General features: G+C 45.5%; 1 protein-coding gene across 2 annotated transcripts; it reads left to right on the top strand.

The window, feature by feature from the left end:
- The first annotated feature begins 7605 nt into the window (after window positions 1-7605).
- On the top strand, window positions 7606-23753 carry LOC134564078 (uncharacterized). 2 transcript variants are annotated; one of them, XM_063422694.1, is made up of 6 exons: window positions 7606-8042; window positions 16554-17018; window positions 19543-19683; window positions 20077-20142; window positions 20708-20798; window positions 21148-23753. In XM_063422694.1, the coding sequence occupies exons 1-6, from the start codon at window positions 7988-7990 to the stop codon at window positions 21353-21355; spliced, it is 1026 nt and encodes a 341-aa protein (XP_063278764.1). In that variant the 5' UTR covers window positions 7606-7987; the 3' UTR covers window positions 21356-23753. The 2 variants fall into 2 exon arrangements, with proteins under 2 accessions (XP_063278764.1, XP_063278763.1); XM_063422693.1 differs by having other exon boundaries at window positions 16551-17018.
- Window positions 23754-23842: the final 89 nt, after the last annotated feature.

Here is a 23842-nt window from a genome sequence, read left to right as displayed (position 1 = left end):
CCTATGACCCTCTCTTGGCTGCAGCCTCACTCTGTCCCACAGAGCAGGGATGAAAGGATGAAAGTTAGACTAGAGCCTAGAGGAGAATGGGGCCACGGGAAGGGGCTGGACATAACAGGCTGATCTGTGTTTACATTAATTATGAGCCCTGCTGGATTTCCTCCCCCCGCCCACAACTTCTCTGCACTAAACACAGGCAGAGAAATGCTGCCCAGAAATCTCCAGCCTCCACCTGCTGCTCCTCACCACACTCCCAGGGTTGCAGCTGGCAAAAAGATGTTTTATCTCCCTGCACTTTGCTCCTTCCCTGAACTGCATGGTGATGTGGGGGTGTGGGGATGTTTCTCTTTCCCTTCTACTGCCTGCCCTGCTACCTATTTCAAAGCCATCACCCTAGGAAATCCCCTCTGGCCCTTGCAGGGGAAAAAGGGAATCTTTCACTTCATCTCTGTATCTGTTTTCTTGTTATTATTCAGTTCTCCTAATTTATTACAATTCTGTAGCTCCTGGGCTTGTGCCAGGCAAGATGCTACACTGCAGTGGGGCTGGAAGATGTTTTGGTACAGAGTATAAGGATATTAAATTGAATATTGTGTGAATTGTATGAGGTATATTAAATTGAAGTTATTGCAAGACCAGGACTACACTGAAACCTTGTTCTGCTGAGAAATGCACAGAAGGTGATGTGTTCCAGCTGCATCAAGCATCACCAAGCCACCTAATGCAGCACAACTGAACATCTGCCAACAGAAACACAGGCAGGAGAAACTGAGGCTGGTGGCTCGAGGCAATGCATTCTGTGCAATTGGGCTTATAGCTCCCCTGGCCCCTTCCTGGGGTCTGTGTGATCTGACAGGATGAAAACTTGAAGAAGGAGCCTGTATGGGGAGGGGGAAAAGGGGGCAGCTGGCTCATCTGAGCTGTGCCCAGGAGTAAATGGCTGGATGTATTTACCTCTGTCACCATGACATCAGTATCTAAATATACAGAGATGATAAGCCACCCATGGAGCCATTAAAAATGCCAGAGGTCACCACATTTTGGATTGATCACAGCAGATCCCAAATTAACTGCCTGGTTAATTTTTGAAGTGCATTCTTGGGATGAGCAAGACTTAGCTGAGAAAAAGAGCTGAGATAAAAGTGTTCTGAGGCAAGCCCTGGCCAGGGGAGGAGGGTAAGAAAAAGAAGGTTATTACTGTCCCAAAGAGATGGTGATCCAGGACATGGGTGGTTTTGGGGAGCAGGTTGGATTACATGTGCTCAGGGCACTCTGCCAGCCCCAAAGTGCTCAGACCTGGCAGCCTCCCAGTGCTGGCCTGGCTCCTGACACGGCTCTGCAGCTCTGGCCCGGCTGGTTTCCAGTGAAACCCTTATGTTTTTGCAAAACAACATTTTCACTTTGAAGGTGTTATTATGTGCTGGGTCAGTCCTCAGTTGCTGGCTTTGGAGCTCTCTTCCTCTTCTTCCTTCCTCTGTTCACTTGCCCAGCCAGCCTGGAGACAGGACTGTCCTTCAAGACAAGTTGCACCATTTTCCAGGGTGAAAAAATAACAAATGGAAAGAGGGTTTTCTTCCTTCTTTTTTCTTTTTTTTTTATTCTTTCCTTTTTCTTCTTTATTTTTCCTTTTTGTTTTTTCTTTCTCTCCTTTTTTTTTTTTTTCGGTAATATTAAGCAACACATTAAAAACCCCAAAACACACAGACATTATGACTCAAAAATCTGTCCAAGAATAAAGGATGTGAGGGAAGATTCCAACCTTTCTATGCAGTGATTTCATTCCCAGAGAGTTGCTTTAAATGTCTTGATTTCTCTAGGAGCAGAAGGTCAGGGACAGAAAAATCCTATAAAAGCAAGCTGGAACTCCTCAGCCAAGATGCTCTGTCTCCAGGGTTTTTTGGGTTTTCCTCACTCCTATGTTGTGGGGTACCAAGTTGATACCCCAGCTCTGCCACTCACAGAGAAGAGATGAAATGGTCAGTGGGGAGAGCAGGCACTGGCACTTCAGGAGGCAACACAGGATGAAATTGGGATTCCTAGCCTAGATTCTACCAGAGTAAAAGAGCTTCTGAAGGTTCCCTCCCATCCTTTAAGACTTATGTCTCTGGAAAGCATTAAGCATCTGCTGGCCTAGCTGGCAGCCTGAATTATGCCCAGGGGTGATGAGAAGGACTTCGCTAAGGGGTGACCCAGAGCCTAGATGCAGCCCTATCCTTGCTCCATCCATGGGGTTATGGCATCACAGAGACCCTTACCTGTGAATATTTAAGTGGTCCTTGCAAAGTCTCTCTGCTCTGGCAAGTGCTTTATTAACCCACCCAGACTGCAAGTGCTCCCAAGTCAGGGTGGGCTGAATTCTCCCACAGTGCCCAGGAGTCCAGATGTCCCAAGGATACCAGCACTGTTGTGTTATGTTTGGGCTGCTTTATCAGGTGCTTATCAGGTGTCGATCTGGGCATGTCTGTCCCCCACGCTGAAAGAAACCAGGATTCCTCACCCCAAGGATCTTAGCAATGCTTAGCATGCACAGATTAAACATTGACATATCCAGCATTGTGATAAGCAGAAAGTGGGCCAGGACTTTAGACCCTCTTATAGCTAAACAGGGGCTTCAAGTGTTTCAAGTGACAAAACACATTATCAGCCAGCTCAAAGGGCAGCTACACACCTAAACCCCTTGGTGCACCTACCCTCAGAGTCTCCTTCCCCCAGACCAAATTTATCATTGGAACCTCACCCAGTGTTTTGGAACCTGTGTCAGAAGTCCGTCAGGCCTCCATTCAGGTTCCAGTGATGTGATTCCTGGATCCTCAGATCTTCAGCATTGTAAGACTCTGAGTCTGCCTCAGTTGGTGCTAATAGCACCAAGGTCATTGTTTTGATCCCTGTATGGGCCATTCACTTAAGAACTGGACTAAAGGATGATCCCTGTAGGTCCCCTCCAACTCATAATATTCTGTGATTCTGAATATGTTTACCTTCCTGGTGGTTCAGGGAGAGCATCACTCTATAAAGAGCTTATCAGGACACAATTCTTTCTTTAAACAGAAGGACAGCTTTCTATACTGAAATTCCTTTTACAGGTTATCAAAGACTTAGTCACTATCAGGTGCTTTTAGGCAGAGTATACAACGTGTCCTAGCAGAAAAAGCCATAGGTAGCTAAACATAATAAGCCATAAACAAACTACTGCCCTGTCAAATGCTGCAAGAACTGATTGATCATTTACCAAGCCCTTTTAGACTGTTTAAAATGGACCTTTCTTAGCAGAAAAGTCATGCAAGGTAGAAAGCAGTTCCCATTAGCTCTCATTTCCCACAGCAGCTTGAAAAATACGGGTAGTGTATGGGAGATTTATTGCCACAAGGGACCTGGGGGAGGTTTGCTCACATTTTTTCTGCACATATAGATGATGTGAGAAAAGAGGTATCTGCTGCCTCTGCTGCTGGGGAAGGAGAGCCAAGGTTATCGCATGAGCTGCCACAGATTAGCTGCAAGCCCAACGAGGCTTAACAGAAGGTGGAAGTGGCTGGGGGCTGGCTGCAGAGGGTGAAGTGACATTGCTCTGCAGTCCATGTAGTGCAGGTAGGGACAACAACATCTCTGCCAGCGGCACACAGGACTTACAAGACACCAGGAGCAGCACAAGGAGGTAGAAACAAAGGACACAGTCAGAGTCTGTTCCTCAGAGTGGTACAGGATCCTGCTCCACCTGGTAATACACTCATTTGTGTCCTGAAGCAGGGAGGATACCATCTTAATACTGAGTTCTTCCCTCACCCCAGGTCTGGGCTTTTAGAAATTCCTCGTGGTTCCAGTGATGGACAGGGATGACTGGCCTCACTTTTTCAACCCTTGGCCCATGAGGATCTCACCCAGCTCCTTGGGCTGAAGCAGCAGTTTGGCTCGTACTAACCCCATGCCAGCCATAGAGCTGAACAAGCTGGCAGGCCTGTGGCTGTATCCTGCACATGGAGAGACCCTCACCAGCTCACTCCACCAGGCAACTCTGAGCAGGCTTGTTTCTGGAAACCATCCTGATTTGAGGGACTCTGGCCCACTCCCCATGGCTCCTGATGCCTGGAGGGTTTTTAGCCCACCTCAGCATGAAAGTGGCTGCACAGACATTGCTGGTTTCTGCTTGTACAGAGTGCTGCTGCAAAGCTGATTACCCTGTGCAAGCCTGACATCACAAAGAAACAAGTGTCATAAGCCCCCTGGGGCTTTGCAAATCCAGCTCAAGTCTAGAGCAGGAATATTACCTGAGGCTTTTCCTAATCCAGAGGATTCCAGCCTGTCAGTACTAGGAAAAAAGGTGGAGTTTACTGCACAGGTCTTTCATTCCTAATTGCTGCTATAGGAGCAGGAAGAGGGAGGTCCACTCCTGTCTTCTTTTTTGAACAAACTCCTCCTCCAAAGCCAGCAGAGAAAAGCCTTGCTAAGTCAACTTTCTTCCCTGTTTCAGAGCTCTCTCTGACTCTTCAAGATGCACGCAATGTCCATGCGCTGCTCCAAGCTGCCAGTAGTGGCCACAGCATCCCACTGCAATCTGGGAGCTGCTCTGCCCATATCCTTGGGAAGGAGCTCCATCTGCCGAGCCAGCGGCCCAGGCTGAAACCCAGCGACCATTGCCAGACTTGGCCCAGGGCTGCGGGGTCATCAGGCATCTCCTGGGTAGCACCGAGCTCATCAGACCCTATTTAGCAGCACCACTGCTCGTGAGGAGTTCCAGGGTGGTTTTGAGGTGCCTTCCCCTCAAACAAACCAAACAAGGAGGGATAAACAAACAAGGTGAGGGGAGAAAAGACCCTTGTGTGCCACAGCTGCAATCATGTGAGTAGGCTGGGGGACTGTGGAAATACAGGAAAATGGGGAAAAAAAAGAATGCCTGTCATCTCAGTCTCCTTTGAATGAAGTCAGTACGCTGAGCTCATGACAAGTGAGGGACAGAGAAATTAAGAGGCCCAATTCTTGAAGGCCTCTCTTGAAGGGAAGCTGCTCTTGCTTGCTGTTTTCTTGTGACAACGAATCAGAGATGCTTCAGGGGGGTGCTTCAGGCTCTGCATGGGTTTAGCCAATTGCCTGCCAGGTGAGGGGTCCTGGGCAACGCACCTCATATCTCCACCTGTGGGACTACTTGTGGCACTTTGGCATGCACAATGGGAGATGAGGTTCTCAGACAGGCTGAGTGCATCTGCTCTGGGCTCCCCGCTGTCTCAGTCTGCTGCTCACATGGGAATAGGTGTGCAAGGACTCATCTAAACCCAGGCATCTCTGGAGCTGTTGCTTTATCCCAGACCAGCTCCACTTCCCAGCCATGGGAGCATTTTGGCATGTAAAAAATTCTTTTTCCTTCTGCATCCCTTCTTGGAGATACAGGATCTTTACTATAGTTACTTTCCTAAACATCTGATGCCATTTGATCTCTGTGATCAAAGGTTTCAATGCAGAGAAAACCTGCCAAAGACCAGAGAACTGAAAAGAAAGCCAATGTGCATTTTCACCTTGCCCAAAGGATCTTACCTTTGGGGAGAGGAGGATTTCACCTCAAAAATGCTGAACAAACTCCCCAGAACCCCAGTCCTCCTTGCTCTGCAGACACAGTGTGAATTTTGCCATTTATTTTCTGGGATAACACTAAGGATAAAGGATTGAGCTCAGATTTTAAGCCTCTTCCTGATGTCTCCAGTGTCACAAAGCACTGTGTTGGCTACAAGTCTGGGGTGAAAGTGTAACAGATGGCTGTGCTGTCCCTGAGCATCCCACAGGTTTAGGGCTAGCAAAATATTTGTCTCCACTTGCTCTCCCAGCTGTGGTATGCTAGAAAGCAGTGCCTGTCCCACACCTGACAGGGCTGCAGTTGGTGTGTGGTGAGTGACCCCTGTGTGTGAAGGTGTGGTGGCCAGCACACCACAATTAGGAGATGAAGTTTCACTTCATTACTTCGCTCTGATTAAATTCACCATGAGCTGCAACATGATGAGAAAAAGCAATGTACCCATCAAACTGACGATGGAGACAAGAACGAGACTGCCCCATGGGACTTGGGCTGGCAAGAACTGATGTGGAAATTACGTGACTGAAAGTTAGCAATTACAGGACACTCCCACTCTATGTGGGAGAGGCTACAGCTGGAAAATAGCTTGCTCTTTCCTGGGAACATCCCAGGAAAAGCTGTGAAAACAATTTGAAGAAAGCCTGCCTACGCATGAGGCTACGCCATTCCCTAAGAAAGCCAATGCAGTGGGGAAGACTGGGCTCTCAGGCTACAGAGCAATTTTATATGCAAGTACTTTCTTGCACACATAAGGAAATAAGGCCAAAGCGGTGTCCTGAAACCCTAAAAATCTCAGTGGCTAATATTTAACTGATTCTTTTTGGTCTGAGCTGACAGGTTGCTTTTAGACTGACCACTTTTCACCGGGGCTTAAATACAGCATTGGTTTCTGGTGTGGGCTCTCCCCAGTCTGGTGCCAAGGAGATGCAGTGAAGACTTTGCATTTTCAGTCCAAGTCAAGTAGCAGAGAATTTAACGTCTGCATTTTTTAAAATATATTAAAAATGCCTGTAATTTATCACAATTGATCTGTTCCCATGGGGAAAAAACCCACAGTAATCACAAAGAAACCAGCTGGTATTTTTCTTAAGCACAGTACTACAGTCAGACAAGACCAACCTCACCAGGGCAAGAAATTAGCCCAGCCTTCCCCTTTGTTTGGTTGTGGAATATCCTTTATGATATCCACATCTTGTTTGAAGCCAGGTTACCCCTCTGATAGTGAGAAAGCTGGGAGCCATCATCCCAGGGCTGGGGAAAGAGGGAGCTGCAGCATTGTGACCTGAAACCATGCCCTTGCACAGATCCCAGTAATGCACTGTTTTTATTTGACAGCTTGGCCTCTAAAGGAAGCAAATCCCAGCCCTCCAGCTGACTCCTGGTCTCATGGGCAGAGCTGGGAGATGTGACATTGGTGCCATTCGGGACTGGACCCCAAAAGTGAAAGTGAAGCCACCATTTTTAAAGTGCTTGTGTGCAAAAAGCTTAAAAGTTTATTAAAGTGAGAATGACCTCAAGAAGCATATGAGGCAGACAAGACCTGAGAGGATGTGGCTGGATGGGAACATCTTGCTAGCAAAATTGTAACTCTCACTTGCCCCGCTGCTGTTCACCTGTCAGCCTTTTCTGTTTTTCCTTCCTTCTTTTCTGTTTTCCTTCCTTCCTTCTGTTTCTCCTGAGAGATGTGAGGTTTCCCCCCTGTGCAGAGCCCAAAGTGATCCATGAAAAGCCAAACTAAACCTGAGCAACCCTCAGGATGATGATCAGGGTAAACCCACAGCAGAAACCTGCTCCCCCATCCAGCAGCTCAATGTCCCCTTCCATCACTCTCTGGCTCTAGGACAACCACAGCTGGTTTGTGATGTTTTATCTCTGCCATGAGCTATAGCTAAAAATAAATAGCTGCCTAAAGTCCTCTTGGCAGGAATAGTTCTCTCTAAAGAGAAAACGACCCTGTGACAGCATGGCCAAGTGCAGGGTTTCAGCAGACACATCCCACGCCCCTCCGAGCACTCGTGCTGAACTTTGTTTTTTCTTGCCGGGCCAGCCCCGCATCCCCTCGGCTCCCAGCCCTGGCAAAGGCAGCGGGCCAGCCTGCTTAGCATGCGGCTGTCACCGCTGGGAGCAATCACTGCTGCCACGCAGCCAAGCCCGGCGGCCGCCAGCATCCCGGTCCGGCGTCCCCACCATCCTGGCTCGTCGTGTGATTTCTCCTAAGGGACAACCGCTTAGCGAGACTGTGTCTCCAAGCTGATCCTTTGCTGATAAGCCAGCTACCAAGCCTCCACTGCTGAGACAAGAGAGTTTTTCTTTTCCCAGCAGGGCTGTTCTGCTGTGAATGACAGAGAAAGGGATAAAAGTGAGCTGCCTGGCACTCCTCGTGGGAGAGAGGCTTTGGGGGCTCCTTCCCCCCTGGTGTGCTGGCAGAACATGGAGCTTTTCAGGCTGAGTCTGGGCTGCATTTGCCTCCTTCCTTGGCTTGAAGGTAAGTTTCTCCTCCTTTGGGGGTAGCTGTAAAGTGGGAAGAGAACTGCCTCCTGGGTTTTTACCTGCTTTCCTCCTGAAGTGTTGCTTGGGCTGCAAAGCTCAAGAACCCACTAGCTGTAAAGTGCCGACAGGCACATTTCACGGCAGAATTCAAAATGGGATTAAACACAGGGGTACAAAGGAGCGAGGGATAGGCTGGCAGGGTGCTAGGATGGTTGGGCCAGGGACACCATGGCAACATGCCGGCGGGCTTTTATAAAGTGCTTTTGAGCTGCTAAGAGTAGTGGATAAATAAACTTGCCCAGGGAGGGAGGCAGGCACTAACTGACCTCTTAAGCATTAATGCTCCTCCTGGTCCCAGCTGCTCCTTCCCAGCAGAAGTGAGTGAGCTCAGAGCATGCTAGCAGCATGGGAGAGGGTAGTGGGAAATGCAGAAGTATTAGTCCTGCTCCTGTGATGGTCGGCTGGGAGCACGATGTGCTGGGAAGTAGCAGAATCTGCACTGCTCTCCATCATGGAACAAACTTGGTAGCGGCTCATGTTAACATTCAGATGCTTTCTGAGGTTGCTCCAATCCTGTATCCTGCCCATGCACAGGAGTATTTTGAATCCAAGCAGCCCTGGTTTTGACATGCATGGATAGATGCAAAAAGCAGAAGTCCTTGCTGAACATCATCCCAGAGATCTGGGTGTAGTTCTACCCAGGAACAGTTTCCCAGGAGTGGTGCTACCCGCAGTCGCACCAATCCCATTGTGGGCATCAGGAGGAATCTATTTTCTTTAAAAATGGGAACAGTTCCTGAGCTAACAGTTCCTAAGCCTTTTTATTTTGCTGCTATGACTGAGATGTCCGGTTGAAAGCAACTCGTTGAAATAAATCCCTGAAATTCTTCAAGGGCCATTCAGTCCCTGAAGCTGCAAGGAGAACGGCCCTGCAGTTTTACAGGTTACATGCTCAGAGCTGTTCAAAATCCATTGACCAGAGGACTACAACTATTTGGGCTGCCCAGCCGGGATGTTTATTCCTTAAAGATAAACCTCAGACTGGCACCTCTGACCCCTTACTTTCCATTCTTTGCTGCACAAATGAGTGTTCTCCAGGATGCTTTGAGAAGCTACTCCTCCATTTGCTCTGCAGCTGGGTAAAAGGAGAGGTTTGTGCTCCAACAGGTTTGACTTCTGCTCCATCTACTGCTGTTTTCTACATATCAGAACTTGCCAATTAAAGTGAACTGGACCTCTCACTTTGTAAAGCCCCAAGCTGAGGATATGTCCCTGTAGTGGTAAGGGGTGATGATGCACATGCATCTTTAAAAGTTAGAGGAGATTTGGTTAGGACCTGGAGATGACAACATGATGACATGCAGAGAACAGAACAGCCTTCAGGGTGTTGCTCTTCCTCTGCCTCTAAGGTAGGATCTTGTCTGGTGTTAGAACAAAGGGTTTTTTTACTGCTGCCATACAACAGAATCCTCATGGTTGTGTTTTATTAGTAAAGTATGGAGGATCACAGGACATTTCTTTTCCTTTCTAGTGTCATGCTTTTGGTGTAAACATGATCAGCCAGTCCATTTCAGCCAGACCAGTAATAAAACAATAAAACTATGACTGTTTTGGAGAAAGGAATTCATCTTCCCGATGCCTGGTAATGCCTGACTGATCTCCCCCTGCATCAGCTTTTCCCCATCCTCTCCTGCCTGGGGCTGCTGAGTTTTAAGGCTGCTGGCAGGACAGAGATGCTTGCTCTCAACAGAACTCTGAGGGGTTGGTTTCCTGCTGAGAACTGGAAATTCTGGAATTTCCTACTCTGGTTCTGACAATTGTTTCTTTGGAAAGTACCTGCAAGCAGAGAGGAGATGACGATTAGGTGTCAAAAAAAGTTTTTCACTTAAAGAGTGATTGGGCAATGGAATGGGCTGCCCAGGAAGGTGGTGGAGTCACCATGCCTGGACATGTTTATAAAAAGATTGGATGTGGCACTCAGTGCCATGGTTTAGTTGATAAGGTGATATTAGGTCACAGGCTGGACTTGATGATGTCAAAGATCTTTTCCAACCAGCGCATTCTGTGATTCTTTGAAAAGTGTTTTTGAAAAGCCAAACCTAATGGTGACCCCATGAGGTGCAATGGACAGTGGGAAGTCAGGCACCAGCAGGATCTGTGCCTACACACACAGAAAGAAAACTGCTGAAATAAAACTGCATTTAACACTGACTCTGGACCCCCATGCACTGAGTGTGAGGCTGTGGTGGCTGTGCTTGGCATCTTGGCCTGATCCCATATTTTGGGAGCCACTCTCCACCTCCTCAAGCCCATGGTAGTGCTGGCTGCTCCCTGCCCCTGACACCCTGACCTCAAAAGGCAGCCCTAAGCATTGTGCACTGAAGATGCAGAAAGGCCAAGTCTGTACTATACTTCTACTTTCCTATTTACTTTTCTAGCCTCCAACTCTTTTTCATTTGGGTGATTTCCTGGCTGTGATACATTTAGCTCTTCAGTAGCTACCAGACCTTCTCCCTTGGTTTGTGCAGGTTCTTGCAGCTACACACAATGCCTTGGTGCAGAACCACTTCCTGCACACTGTGACCCTTCCCTTGGCACCCCTTGTCCCATCCAGGATCAGTCCTTGACCACTCAGCCCCTCTCCATCCTCTCCAGACCTCTCAGGATTTTGTAGACACCCATCATATCCCCACCCAAGGGACTGGTTTTCCCCACTTGCATCAGCTTTGTTGTGACTTCACCAACCTCCCCTGCTTCCCATAATTTATAGATTTTTTTTCCCATGTCAAAACCTTCCGTCTTTTCCTATGGCTGCTCTGTTCCCTTGGAGCCCTTCAATGAGCTCCTTGGTCAAAAGTGGACCTTGTGGATCTATGTGGAAAGATAGAAAGCCCTGTTGATCAATCAAAACCAAGGTATTCTTAAGAAAGCAGCACTGGTTGGGAAAAAATACAGGCCAAGGCACCCCAAACAATTTGCAAATGTCTTTGATCAAGACATCACAGGCAATGCTTAGAAACAGCAGAAACTTTCCCAGTAACACTGGGATTACTGGTAACCAAGGCTTGCTTAGTGCCATTACCTTAACTAGGAAAGTTGCATGGATTTTGCCCCTAAGCCTACATGGAACAGCATGTCCCAAGGGTGGCCATGCTGCAGAGAAGCAGGGCCTGTATTTGCTTGCTTTTCTAAGTTGTAACCAGACAGAGTGTCAGTATCGTAGGACAAATGAGCTGGCATCAAGAGCCTTGCTGAAATTGTTTATTTTGTTCCTAAAAATACGAAGATGCCAAAGTGGTCAAGTATGAGCAGCCCAAAGCAGGCATGTACTTGGGCTCTGTGGGTAAGGCTGGCATTTTCCAGAGATGCTGAGTCCTTACCCTCAGGGAGTACACTGGATGCTCTGGTTGCTCCAGGTTAACATTCTTCAAAAGTTACGTCTCATGGCCTTATTTGTCGGACCACTGGGCAACAGGACTTGAAATGTCATTTTGTTTCCCAAGATTCTTGGTGCCTAATGTGTATCTCAAAGTGAACATCCTCCAGGTTTAGTTGTGGGTCTACCCACTATAACTGTGTGCGGCATGTGCAATGTTTGCTGCTACTATGCAGGTAACAAACATGGTGATTGTTTAGAGGGGAACATAAAACATAAGGGACTCTACAGAGAGCAAAACACTTATCTCCTGCTGGGTCAAACAGCAGCACTTGTCCAAGTGTAATGAAAATACCCAAAACTTTCAAATGGAGAGTCATTGCCAAGAAAGGAAAAGAAAACACAGCAAAGATTGTGGCATGCTCAATAATAAAACCTGTAATAAAACATATGAGAAAAACACTTGGATGAGATGCCTAGAGCGAAAATACAAAAACTGCTAGCAGAAATTCTCCAACATTATCTGAAGCAGGAACTTGGTGGGAGTTAGGAGGTCAATAAATAACTGGCACAAATACAAGAACAGCAACCAAAAGTAGGGCACTGTAGAAAGGATGAATGGATTGCTAGTCCAGACTAGATTAGTAGTCCAATGGCTCTAGTGCTCACTTCAGACATGGTCAGGGTGATCGTGGCAGTCACTCTCTGCAGTTTGAAGGGTGTTATCAAACAGAATTGATAGCAGAGGAAGGTTTAGGAGGAAGAAAAACCTAGTATAAATAATCTGTGGCAAAGGACAATCCCAAATGTTTTGAGTTACAGGAGTTACAGAAAATTAAAGATGACATTTAAAAAATTTCTGGGGAGTGTATTTAATTCTTGTTTAAGAATTTGAATCCAGCCCTGGACACCAAAGGGCTGCATTACAGCAATAATGCCTCTCTTAAGAGGGATTCTTGCACAGCCTAGGGAGACACAGGTCCCTAGGCTCCATTTCAGCATCAGGCAAGTCAGTGGAAGCAAAGAACAGTATTTACAGACAGATAAACACCAGAAAAAAAAAGTCAGTGCAGCTTTTGTAATGGGAATGTCTGACATCCATGACGGTATCAGTAAGAACATAAATGTGCTGAGCTGATCAAGGTCTTGTGCCAGTGTTTGTACAAGACTTTTGATAAGAATCTTCCACCGAAGCCCTTAAGAGACTCCATTCTCATGGAGTAGGAGAGAGACCTAGCCCACAGGCTGGAACAAAGAGGTGGAATAAGTTGACAATGATCACACCACCAATGGTATCAGAAGGCACTCAGAAAGATCAAAAGAGATGACTAATGAAGTAACTGAGCTTGCTGATACCACAAAGTAATTATGAATAATCAAAACTTAAGTTGACTGTGAAGCTGCAGAAGGAGCTCCTGATACTGACGGAGCAAGAAAAATATACTTTTCTTTGAACTTCAGAGTTAAAAATATAACATAATGGGCAAAACCATTTTACCCATGAATACCCAGTGATACTCTCTGAGTTAGTTGATACAGAGCACTGGAATGGCTGCCGTGAGAGGTTGTGGAATCTCCCTCTCTGGAGACATTCAAACCCCACGTCGATGTGTTCCTGTGTCACCTGCTCCAGGTGATCCCCTGTTGGCTAAGGGATTGGACTGTATGATCTCCAGTGGTTGCTTCCAACATCAACAAATCCTTGATTCTGTGATTTTTGGAAGGCGGCACTGGTATCTTGTTGTCTTGAGTGAGCTCTTTACTTGTGTGATTCTTACCCTCTTCCTCTATTAGCGAATGTTAATGGCCCAGGGCTGCAGACAGGATCTTAGGCTCAGCATATGTTCTGTCTGATCAAGCGCAGTTGTCATATTCCTCTGTGAAACTGTAATGCATGTCTCAAATTATTACTTTGGAAATGGGTTTCTCACAGTTAAGCTGAAGCAAAGAGGTGAGAATCCTGATGTCATGGGTTAACACTGGCCAGATGTTAATGCACCCATGAATATATGTTTTTTCTCTAACAACTACTGTGGGATGTGATCAGGAACAGAGCAGAGCAGGCTTAAATCTTGAAAACAAAAAAAACCACCAAAACTTTATTACATTACATAAGAACAGAGATAGAAAAACTCTTAAACACACACAGAGACGGAAATAAAAATTTCTCAGAACATTTCTTCTCCCAGTTTCCACCCCCCACACATTACTCTTCACAGACCAAACCTTTGGGTTTTACATCAAACAATCACCACTCAAAAAACCCTAATCTTCAATTCAGCAAGGGAGAGAGGAGTCTCTCTCGCACCACAGACTGTTCTTCAGAAAACACGGGTGCACCCCTTATGTGTTCCCATGTCACCCGTGGCACCGCCCGGAGCAGTCTGCTAGGGTGACACTCTCTTTTTCCTATGTCCAGCGCTCTCACCGCTGTCCAAAGGCTGAAAGCTGCATACAGGGCTCTTTTAAGGATACTTGCATGCCGAGCTCTCCCCTTTTTACCCAGGGGCCGGGGTTCCAGGAGCAGGTCTCCCCTGAGGGCAGAGGGCACCACCTCACCCTCCCCCTCTCTTCTCTGCTCGCTCCACTCTTCAAGTGCCAGTCACTGTAGCAAAAGCAGGGGCAGATGTATCTACCTAAAAATGCAGTTTATGTTCAAAAGAGACTTAAGTTCAGTCCATGGCTGACATTATGTAAGAAAAATCCAGCTCAAAAGCCACTCCTCTTCAATCTCTGCCCACCCGGGTTTTTTTTTTCATCTCCTTTTGTCATCTCGGTCCCAGGCCGCTTCCCTCTCTCCTCCGAAACTACCAGTCATGAGAATCAATGTCTAAGAAAAGTTTCTTTCTGCCACACAAGGGTTTAACAGTTTCTATCTCTCGGCAGGGTGCAGGCTCAGGCACTCCCAGGCTCGGCAACCCCCACTGGCTCGGCACCTTCTCCCGGAGTCTGGGGGGGGAGGGGGGTGAGCACACACAGAAGGCACTTCCACAGTTTTCCACCCCTCCATCCTGGCTGGGGCAGCTCAGTTCCAGTCCTGTCCACTCTCTTCTCCCCCCTGGGCCCCAGCTTACTTTAGTTCCACCGCGTGGTTGTCCTGAGCCCGGCCACGTGGCTCCCCTCCCCCGCTCAGCCCAGAGCTGAGCAGGGGAGAGGAGATGTTTCCACTGCTGAAACCAGAACCCAAAAGAGGCCGAACCCCCCTGGAGTCCTGCTTTAACTCTTTGTGTCCTCAGAGGCGTGTCCAAACCTCTGAGTGACCAATCCAGGTGCCAGCAGAAAAGCTGATTAATGATTGGCCTGCCCACGTCTCTCTGGAAAAATTCACCTCCCCCAGCAACCACGACACCTGAATTCCACATCCTAGGGAAAAATGGTGAGGGTGGGGCTGGGGGGATCGTATTAATCCATTTAAATTTTCTAAAGTTTATGGGAAATTACATATGAGACATTTCTCTTGCCTTTAGAGGCTGGCAGAAACTCAAGTCCAAAGTGCATTAAATATCTTGCCTCCACCCAGCCCTCAGTAAGGGCTAAAGAGAACAGGACTCACAAGTTGTCCACAGATAGCTCAAAAATTTAATTTTCATTTAGGCACATTGGCTCAGCAGAAATTGTCTGGATTGGTGGCTATCACAGGTCCATGGAAATCAATATCCCAGTGCAGACACATTGATCAGACAGTCTCAGAGCTGGTGCAGAAGAACTGTGGTTTCTGGCTCCTCTCCTCAGGCATTCAGGCTGAGCAGAAAGTCCTGAGCTGTTTCTGATTTAACAGCCCCAAGGCATTATTAATCTAGCAGAACCCTAGAATTTCCTGAGAGAAAAACATGAGAGCTCCTTTAAGCTATTGTTTATATTTTTGTTATTGTTAACCAGCTTCTGTTTATACTGTCACTAATCTTTTCAGGTACTGAGCCAAATACTTGTATTGGCTCGGTCTTGTTTTGGGTTGTTTTTTTAAAATTTATTTGTGAGGGGAAACTCTGCAGAAATAGTTTAGATTAAAAGATCAGTGTTCTTGCCTAACATCACTTTTCAGTGTCCTCCTACTCTTTATGCTCAGTATGATATACTGATGGGGCTTTTATAACTCTGCTTCCTGGGGAAAAGAGAGAAAAAACATCGTTGCAAAAGCTGGGAGTTGCCATGTGTTGTTTTTAAAAGATTTCTCAGAATGTTCAGCAATTTGAAACTTCTATTTCTATCCATCTATCTTAGGTATAAAATACACAGCAGGAAGTACACCTGCAATAGTGATGGATGGTTTAGCACTTAACACTTTGCTCAAGATACTCACGGGCCACATCTGATGAAGTTATACTGAAAATAGCGGCAATCCTTCAGTTAATGTGATGATATCCATCCTAAATCATCTGAGCTGTTGGGACCAGTTGTTCTTAAAAGCAACAAGGGATTACAGAAATTGCTTTGTATTTTGTATTTGTCGTGGGACAGCTGCAATGTCTCCCTCTTACAAAAGGATTTTTAAGTGGTACCTTTGTTTCTAAAGTGCAAAGACCACCGTCAGGTGTGCAAAATCAAAGATAATTACAATACTTACATGAGCTGCCTCAGCCAAGTACTTACACACTTCTGGTGGGATATGGTTTTATGCCTGCACTGCTTTAATGTCTGCAGAAGCCACTTAATAGAAAGTGTAGCCCAAGGTAGCCAAGTTGGCCCCAGATGAACAGCATGAAGGGAGTTTCAGCTGCCCTTTTATAAGAAAGATTTGACCTGCATAGGGGCAAATATACCTCAAACCACCTAATTATTTTGGAGGTAGGGAAGGATGGCTACCTAGTTAAAACAGTTTAAGTCCTGAATTAAATAAATATATATAGGTAGATATTTTATATAGTCATTGTAGTTGGAACAATGTCTTTCTTCATTAGTTACATAACTACTGTTTTCCTCTAGCATTGCTCATGGCTATTTGCACGCTCTTTTTCTTCAAAGAAATGTCATTCCAGGAAATTAGGAAGCTGTGGGAACAGTTTATCCAGGCATGCCTATCCAGGAAAGGACTGGTGGGTTACATCTTACCTCCCCCAGGGTATTTACAAAGAGAGGTATTTGCCTCAGATGTGCACAGTACTAAACCGTGCTCTGATTGTACCGCAGTAGCAGAGGGACAAGGCTTCCTCATAAGGAACACCCGGCTGGAAAAGTGCATCCATGCCTCTCACGAGACCAACAGCATCAGACTGGCCAGCTGCAAGGAGCAGTCCCAGCAGCAGCGGTGGGGCTGGGACCCCGACACGGACACCATCGTCAGCCTGCACACCAGGTGGTGCCTGTCAGCCCACAGGATGCGCGAGTACGCTCTGGTCAAGCTGGAGCCCTGTGGAGACTGGGAACGCCAGGCATGGTCCTGCAGCAAGAAGGGACATTTGACTCTGCAGAGCTTGGGCTTCCACCTCGGCACCAAGGAGGAAGGCCACAAGGTCTTTGTCTCAAGGGAGAAGGACAAGTTCAGCAGGTGGAAGACGCTGGCAGATGAAACCATCTGTGCTGCAGCCCGGACAGCAGCTGAGAGGCCCAGCAAACCAACACAACAAGCTCTAGACACACGTGTGTGGACCTATGAAAGTAAGATGAGGTAGATTTAGTGTGGGATAACATCTAACTTTCTCATCATCCAAGCCACCTAACACAAGGCTTGCACCTATCATTCCAACTCATTTTCACTTGGGCACCACCTGGAGAAACACCAAATTACTCCAGCTCAGCCCCACTACCTGGTACCACTGGTTTCCAGTAGTGGCTCTTCAGTGCTTTCCAGAAGCATGCAAAACCCCCTCACATGATGAGGTCTCCAAAACTTAGCTCCATTTCTGAGGACAGGCAAATATTTTGGTGAAATATTTCTGAATTGGTGCCCACTAAGAATAGTGAAAATTGCTTGAGTCTCCAAAGCACAAAACACCCAAGGAAGTCTCACAAAGTTGGGCACCTTAGACTATGAAAGAGCTTTTGGTACTTTGGGATGTCTTTTTGGTAAGACAACAACTGGAGGCAGCTGAAAACCTCTTTTAAACTTATATGAATTATTGAGAAGCAGCTGTACCAGAAATTATTGCTTCAGTTTCTGAAATTAAAGTTCTCTTCTGTGAGACCTCAACAGTGCACCTTTCACTAATGAAACCTAGTTCTAACCTTCATTCCATGTTCTCATTACCCTCAGAAGTGAACCCTGCTCCTGGTGCCCAATGTAGCCATAAAATGACTGGTGAACACAGCAAGTAGTGGGAGGTAGCTTAAGTGTTGCCCTCCCTTTGCATGAAGAAATCCCAGAAGATTACATCAAAAATTATTAAAAATTGGGTTTATATTAACTATTTATGGCCTTGGCCTTTGCTGAAGAGAATCCAAACCCTGCTTTCACAAGTCTTCACTGGCCTTTGTCAAGACTAGACACAGAAAAGGCAAAACCCTTGTTCTGGTCACAATTTTAGGAGCTGGATACAAGGCTACCAGACACCAGGCATGGTCATTTTACTGAGATGTGGCTGCGATAATTTATCACATGCCAAGTGAAGCCCACTGCTGACCACTGATAATTCATGGTCCAATCTGTTTCCTGCTTTCATTTAAGTCCTTTCTGCAAATAAAGGTAGTTTTCAGTACTTTTCTTGTAAACTTGTGTGCTGAACTGAGACCTGAAAATCACACTCAAATCCTCCTCTCCTCCTCCCCTCCTCTCCTTTCTTCCAGAGACCCAAAAAGAGCTGGTGTTTGTAATGGTTTTTATGTGGTTGTCTACGCTGTAGGTCAAGGAGTTCTCAAAATTCCTCAGGGAAAATTATTTCCCTGACAGGAGGAAACCTTACCTTAAGGTTGCTGGAGTCAATGAGATTTTGAGCTCTGCAGAAACGAGTAAAGAGAAAATGTGGTGTATCTGGTTGGCATAAGCAGATGAATTATAACCTTTTGACACAGAGAGGCTGTATCTAATTTGAAATAAAAAGAGATACATCAGCTGCTTTGGCTGTCGTGTAGGGAGGATGACTTTTTTCCCCTCAAGCTTTTTAATTAGCTAACTAGAAGGTCAACATGTAATTATCACAATAGTTACAAGTGTTGGTGTTTGTTTAACATGAAGTTAAATATGGACCATACAAATTAGATACCATAATAGGCTAGTTAAATATAGGTTAGGAAATACGTGGAACATTTAAGATATGGGAAAAAGGCATGTGAAAAAAGCATTTTCATTCCCCAAGGCAGTGTTCCTGGCAGCCCAGGGCTGCCTTGGAGCCAGGATCCCCAAATAAAGCTGTGAGGGTAAACATAGAGCAGCTTTTGAATCAGGCTGTGCCACTAGGTGTATTTCATGCAAACTCATAATTTTCCTATAAATCCCATGGTTCAGTCCACTGGAGGGAACCTGTGACTACTCAGCAACAACATCAAAGTCCTATATATTTGTTTAGGCATTTCTTGTCTAACTTTCAGCTGATCATCAATAGATGACTTCTACCTCAGCAGGTTATGTGCTCAGTAAATTACACCCATGTTGCTGTGGTGTGGGTGCTTATGCCACAGAATGGGATGGGGATTGGATAGGCAGCAGGGAGCCCTGAAGACATGGTTTTCTTGGTCTTAACATGTGCATCATTGCAAAAGAGGGGTGAATTGCTGACACCAAACTTCTCAAAGCGTCCCCTCTAGCAGCAGTTGCTTCCCCACACATCCTACTCCACAGTAGGACTGGAAAGCAAAGGGAAGTATTGAACCTTGCAAGAGGTATGGACTACTTACCACCCTTTGAATCCCATTTTTATATTTGCAGTGTTGTTAATAGCTGTGATTCTTCCACTTGCCTCTTCCTCACACATCATCCTTTATCTACATCTACCACCAGAAAACACGCTCTGCTTGGGTTGTTGATTCTAGAGAGGTTCATTTCACCTTTGAAATCTGTGACAGATGAAAGCCCCTGATGCACAGGAGGAGGTGATTGCTACTGTGCCACATCCTACTCGCCCCGCAAGGCACAGAACCAAACCAGCAGGGTTGGGTTCCCTTTCCTTGCTGGGCAATGAGCGTATCCAGGTTCTTGTACAAAAAGTAAATAATAATCACACAGATCTTTCCTTTATTTCTTTCCAAGCTAAAACCATTGATTTATCAAAGATTGATGCTGTGGACAGAGAGTCTTCTGTGAGCTTGACTGATCCCCCTCTGGCTAACAAATTCAACAGCACAGTGTCTCCGGCAAAGACCAAACAGGCACAGCTCCCGGCAAATGAGGGTGAGCACTTTTCTGAATGCATAAGTAAGAACAGCAGGAAGGAAAGTGTGGGCAGCATTTCAAGGTTACTCAGCTATTTTCAGTGGTGGAAAAGTACCTGACGATTTCTGAAGAACTTCGATGTGAACTACTGAGTGCTTTCACCCAACATGCTGAGGAGTTTCCCTTGGCAAGCAGTTCAGTGATACAGGCTTAACCTGGAGACATAGCCACCAGCTGTTTTAGAAGCAAAAATTATCTGTGGCTGGGGAACACTGAGTGCCAATAAAGTTTCCTTTTCCTTTCTGGTCCCATACAAAAGGGATTTGTGGCTACAGTGAAGCCTCATGAGGAATCTGGACTCTTGGCCCACCTGGAAGCTGCTAATTGGAGTCTTTCTGCTTCTTCCACTAGATCCATCCCACAGCCACTCCAAGAAGCATGGAAATCGGGGGAAAAACACTGGGGCCAGGCTTGCAGGTAGGTCCAGCGATCAGCCAGAGGAGAAAGGGACCGGCCAGATGAAAGTTCATCAACGCTCCTGTCCTTCCCATTGTGAGAGATACATTTCCCTCGGGTACTGGTAAGGATGTTTCATAGGGAATGAGGGCACAAAATTACCTGTTGGAAAGACTCTTTTTAAAGATTAAACAATTTTCCACAGGCCTGCAATAAAAAAAATTGTAAAAACATGAAAGTGATTTGTGTCAGCTCCCCAGGAGAATCAGACAGCTACCAGCACTACTGCTTTCCCCCCCCCACCCTTCTTATTTTGTATTAGAAAGATGCAGAGTAGAGCAGCAGGAGATATCATTGTCCTTGCAGCAAAAAAGAAAAGCTTTTTGTGGCAACTTTCAATGGAAGGATGCTATGCAGTGTAAAAGCAACTGTAAGATGTTGATCTTGTAGACAAAGCACTTTTCCTGTTATCTGGCATTTTTCAGGGATATTACAGGTGATTTTTTGGTGGTGATCATGGCTATTGCATAAGAACAGGGACATGTACAGCAAACACATGGTGCTTTTTTCTCTGATACCCTTTCAGGCACAAACTGGAAGACAGCCATGCTGGTCCTCAGCCCCCTGGCATTCATACTAGGATTAATAATACTGACACTCAATCTTCATTACAACAAGTAAGTGAGAGTCAAGTTCATTGGCTTTGCCATGAACAGTATTTTAAAGAAAAGCTTCAACATCTCAAAACAAAAGTCTTGGTCTTGGCACCCATTCCCATTCCACACCTGATGTTGCTGGCTCTCAGCTGATATGTCTAGTCACCAATGTGTCACCCTTGTGGTTTCTCCTCTGCCACCCAGTTTACCTATCCCTCTCACTGACCTACCCAAACGCAGCCACTAATGTTGGCTCCTCCTCTCCTACACATCTTGTGCCATCACTGAAGGAAGTGGCATTACAATTGCTGATGTGGAGAATCAACCAAGTGACAGACAGGGGCAGTTACTCTCTTCTCTCTCCTCATAGGAAGAAGAAAATCCTCTCTGCCCTGAAGAGCTCTCCAGCAAACAGCAGCAGAGTTGATTTACGGGAGCCGAGCTCCTTACGAAGAGGCCCCCAGCCACACATTCCACCATCCCAGTCCCCTGGCCTGAGGCGGGGAGAGATCCTCATTGAGTGGAAAGATGGGACTGTCACTCCGCTTTTTGATAACATCCATTACCAAGTGGACTAGCTCCAAAATGACAGAGCTTTTCTTCCATTCCGTGTCACTGTTCCCACCAGGAAGAGTGCCACCTGATCTCCTCCTTACCCTTGCTGTTTTGACAGGAAGCACTGTTTGGGGTTTTTTTCTAAACACTTGAGTACAATCTCCTTGCACAGCACAAGACTGAAGCAAGCAGAGTAGATTGTTTGGTTTGTATAGGTACATGCTTCTTAGCAATTCCACAGCTGCTTTAACCAGTAACAAACCCCAGGTTTCCCCAGATGAAGCTGGGACTTTTGCCAGCTGCAACTGCCCATTGAACCAAAATTAGAGTTACTGAGCATATGAAAAAGTGAATCTTTGAAAATAAGGAAGAAGGTAAAAAACAGAAGTCTTCATGATCCTCAAATTCCTTTCAAGTTAAAACTAGCTGCCAATAGATACAGAAGGCCATCAGTTACATAGTCAGTGTGAGAATGTAATTAATAAGGCCTGCCCTCTATAAAATCTCTTCCAGGTGTCTGCCAAAATATTTATCCTCACTAAGTTGTCAATTAAGTAACAGCAAGTCATTTTTCTAACTTAAAAGGTAGCACTCCACTGTCCTCTGTGCATCACTACAAGAGCTCTGCTGAGAGAGCATGTCTCACAAAACGTTTCCACATTTACAATGTATTAAACCTTATTATAACACACATCTTCTTTTATTATATAGACTGGCAAGTAATGTCAGTCATGCTTGTTGGGGATATTTCATATAGAGCCACTTTATACCAGCTTCAGTCTCTGATTTCCTATAATCATATGGAATAGTCAATGAATAGATGCATTGCTCCAGAGTAGTAATTACCAGAGCAGTAATCCAGTTGTTTTTCTTTTAGACAGGAGCGTGACATTGTTTTCAGCCTTTACACTTCTTGTTTGAGCATAATTACCTGTGACCGTCACACTCAATCCTGATCTTTTTCTCAGTGAAATTTGCCATGTCTTAGTGCTTTCCTAATATTTATGAATGTATGCTTTCTTTCTCTCTGATTTTGAGATGATGTAATCATGGCTATAAGTCAAGAATTATGTGGAGAAAGAAACAATAACACCAGGAAATTACAAGTATGAGCTGTGTCAGTGTATTTGTTCAGTAGAGCAAGGGAAACCATATCCTCATGTCTCTTACTTGAGCAATGCCTTTCACTTGACCTAAATTAAGCTGTTCTGCTGTTTCAGCGTAGCTTGCTCTTCTCTTGAGTTTGGTTTTATATAACGTACAGCAGAAGTAAGATCTCTCCAATGAATTTAAAATTTCTGGGGTTTGTTTTGGTTGCTTGGTTGTTTAATTTTTCTTTTTAAATGGTAAAAGGTTTACTGTCATGAGATATTACTATAACGAAATCTTAACTCATCTTAAAAAAAATACAAGCCCTATTGGTTTAGGGCGTAAATATCATAGAGGTTGGAAATTAATATCTTTGCCAGGCAGATTATTCCATAATTATCTACTGGAGGGTTTCCCAGATGCTCCTTGGGAAAATACTATTAGACATCGGCAGAGGAAGAACTCTTTCTTCACCAGTGAGCAGCAAGAATCAGAGTTAAACTCTGACTTTCCAACATTTCTACTTTAAATGAAATCCAAAGTCTCTGAGATCAAAAAATGAGTAAGTATAATTTTACTCACAAAATTTGTGGGAATACATTCTGTACATAAATCACTTAAAATGCACACACAGTGCCTGATCCACTATAACAGCTACACCCCTTGGAATTTTGTTCAAGGAGCACATCACCGAGTGCACAGCACTGGTCACCCTCCAAAACCTTGACAGCCTTTGGGAACACTATGTAAGCAGTGCCATTAAAAGGGAAATACTGACTTGGAGCCGAGCTAATGTGTTTTCCAAAGCACCAAGTGCCTGTGTTCATTACTTCTGAATGGGCAGAACCGATGACTTGCTGGTGACTCTCTAACTCCAGCTTAATATTCTAATCTTGCTCAAAAACACGAAGGCAGCAACACTACTGTTTACACAGCACTGATTAAATGGTAGCTCAAACAATAATGAAAAAACAAGACTGAGGCTGAATAGGCTTTTAACTCTTCCCTCCCACTCTCATTGGTTGTTACACTCTCTGCCACCACCTGAATGAAAGACTTCTGAGCAGTGTTCATAGTCAAAACAAAGCCTGACTGTAACGTGGAGAAGCACTGAAGTTTCTTATATTCTTATATATACATACATATTTATATGTAAAAGCCTTATAGTGCATCCCTTTTTTTGAAAATATAAATATACACAATTTTAAATCACGCCACTGGAAGATAACAGAGTGACAAGCAAGAGACTCCTGTCACAACATTATTAATGTCTGCTGCCCTAGAAGATGAATGGCTTCAGCCACAGAAGCATTGATATTATGAAACAGACAAAAGATTGCACAAAAGTTTGGATATCCTGTGCAGAAAGTGAATTAAGTACTCTTTGCCAACCCCCTGGAAAATGTGTGGCTAAAGTGTCT

This window comes from Prinia subflava, chromosome Z (assembly GCF_021018805.1).
Source record: "Prinia subflava isolate CZ2003 ecotype Zambia chromosome Z, Cam_Psub_1.2, whole genome shotgun sequence".
Taxonomy (NCBI): Eukaryota; Metazoa; Chordata; class Aves; order Passeriformes; family Cisticolidae; genus Prinia; species Prinia subflava.
Note: the sequence above shows the minus strand (reverse complement) of the source record. Positions and strands in the feature narration are given on the sequence as shown.

What these genes read in the sequence shown, in the direction of transcription:
- LOC134564078 (XM_063422693.1), top strand. Translation starts at nt 7,988, where the DNA reads ATGGAGCTTTTCAGGCTGAGTCTGGGCTGCATTTGCCTCCTTCCTTGG. An exon ending in ACGTGTGTGGACCTATGAAA is followed by an intron (nt 17,019 to 19,542) that starts GTAAGATGAGGT and finishes TTTCTTTCCAAG; the next exon opens with CTAAAACCATTGATTTATCA. An exon ending in ACAGCTCCCGGCAAATGAGG is followed by an intron (nt 19,684 to 20,076) that starts GTGAGCACTTTT and finishes TTCTTCCACTAG; the next exon opens with ATCCATCCCACAGCCACTCC.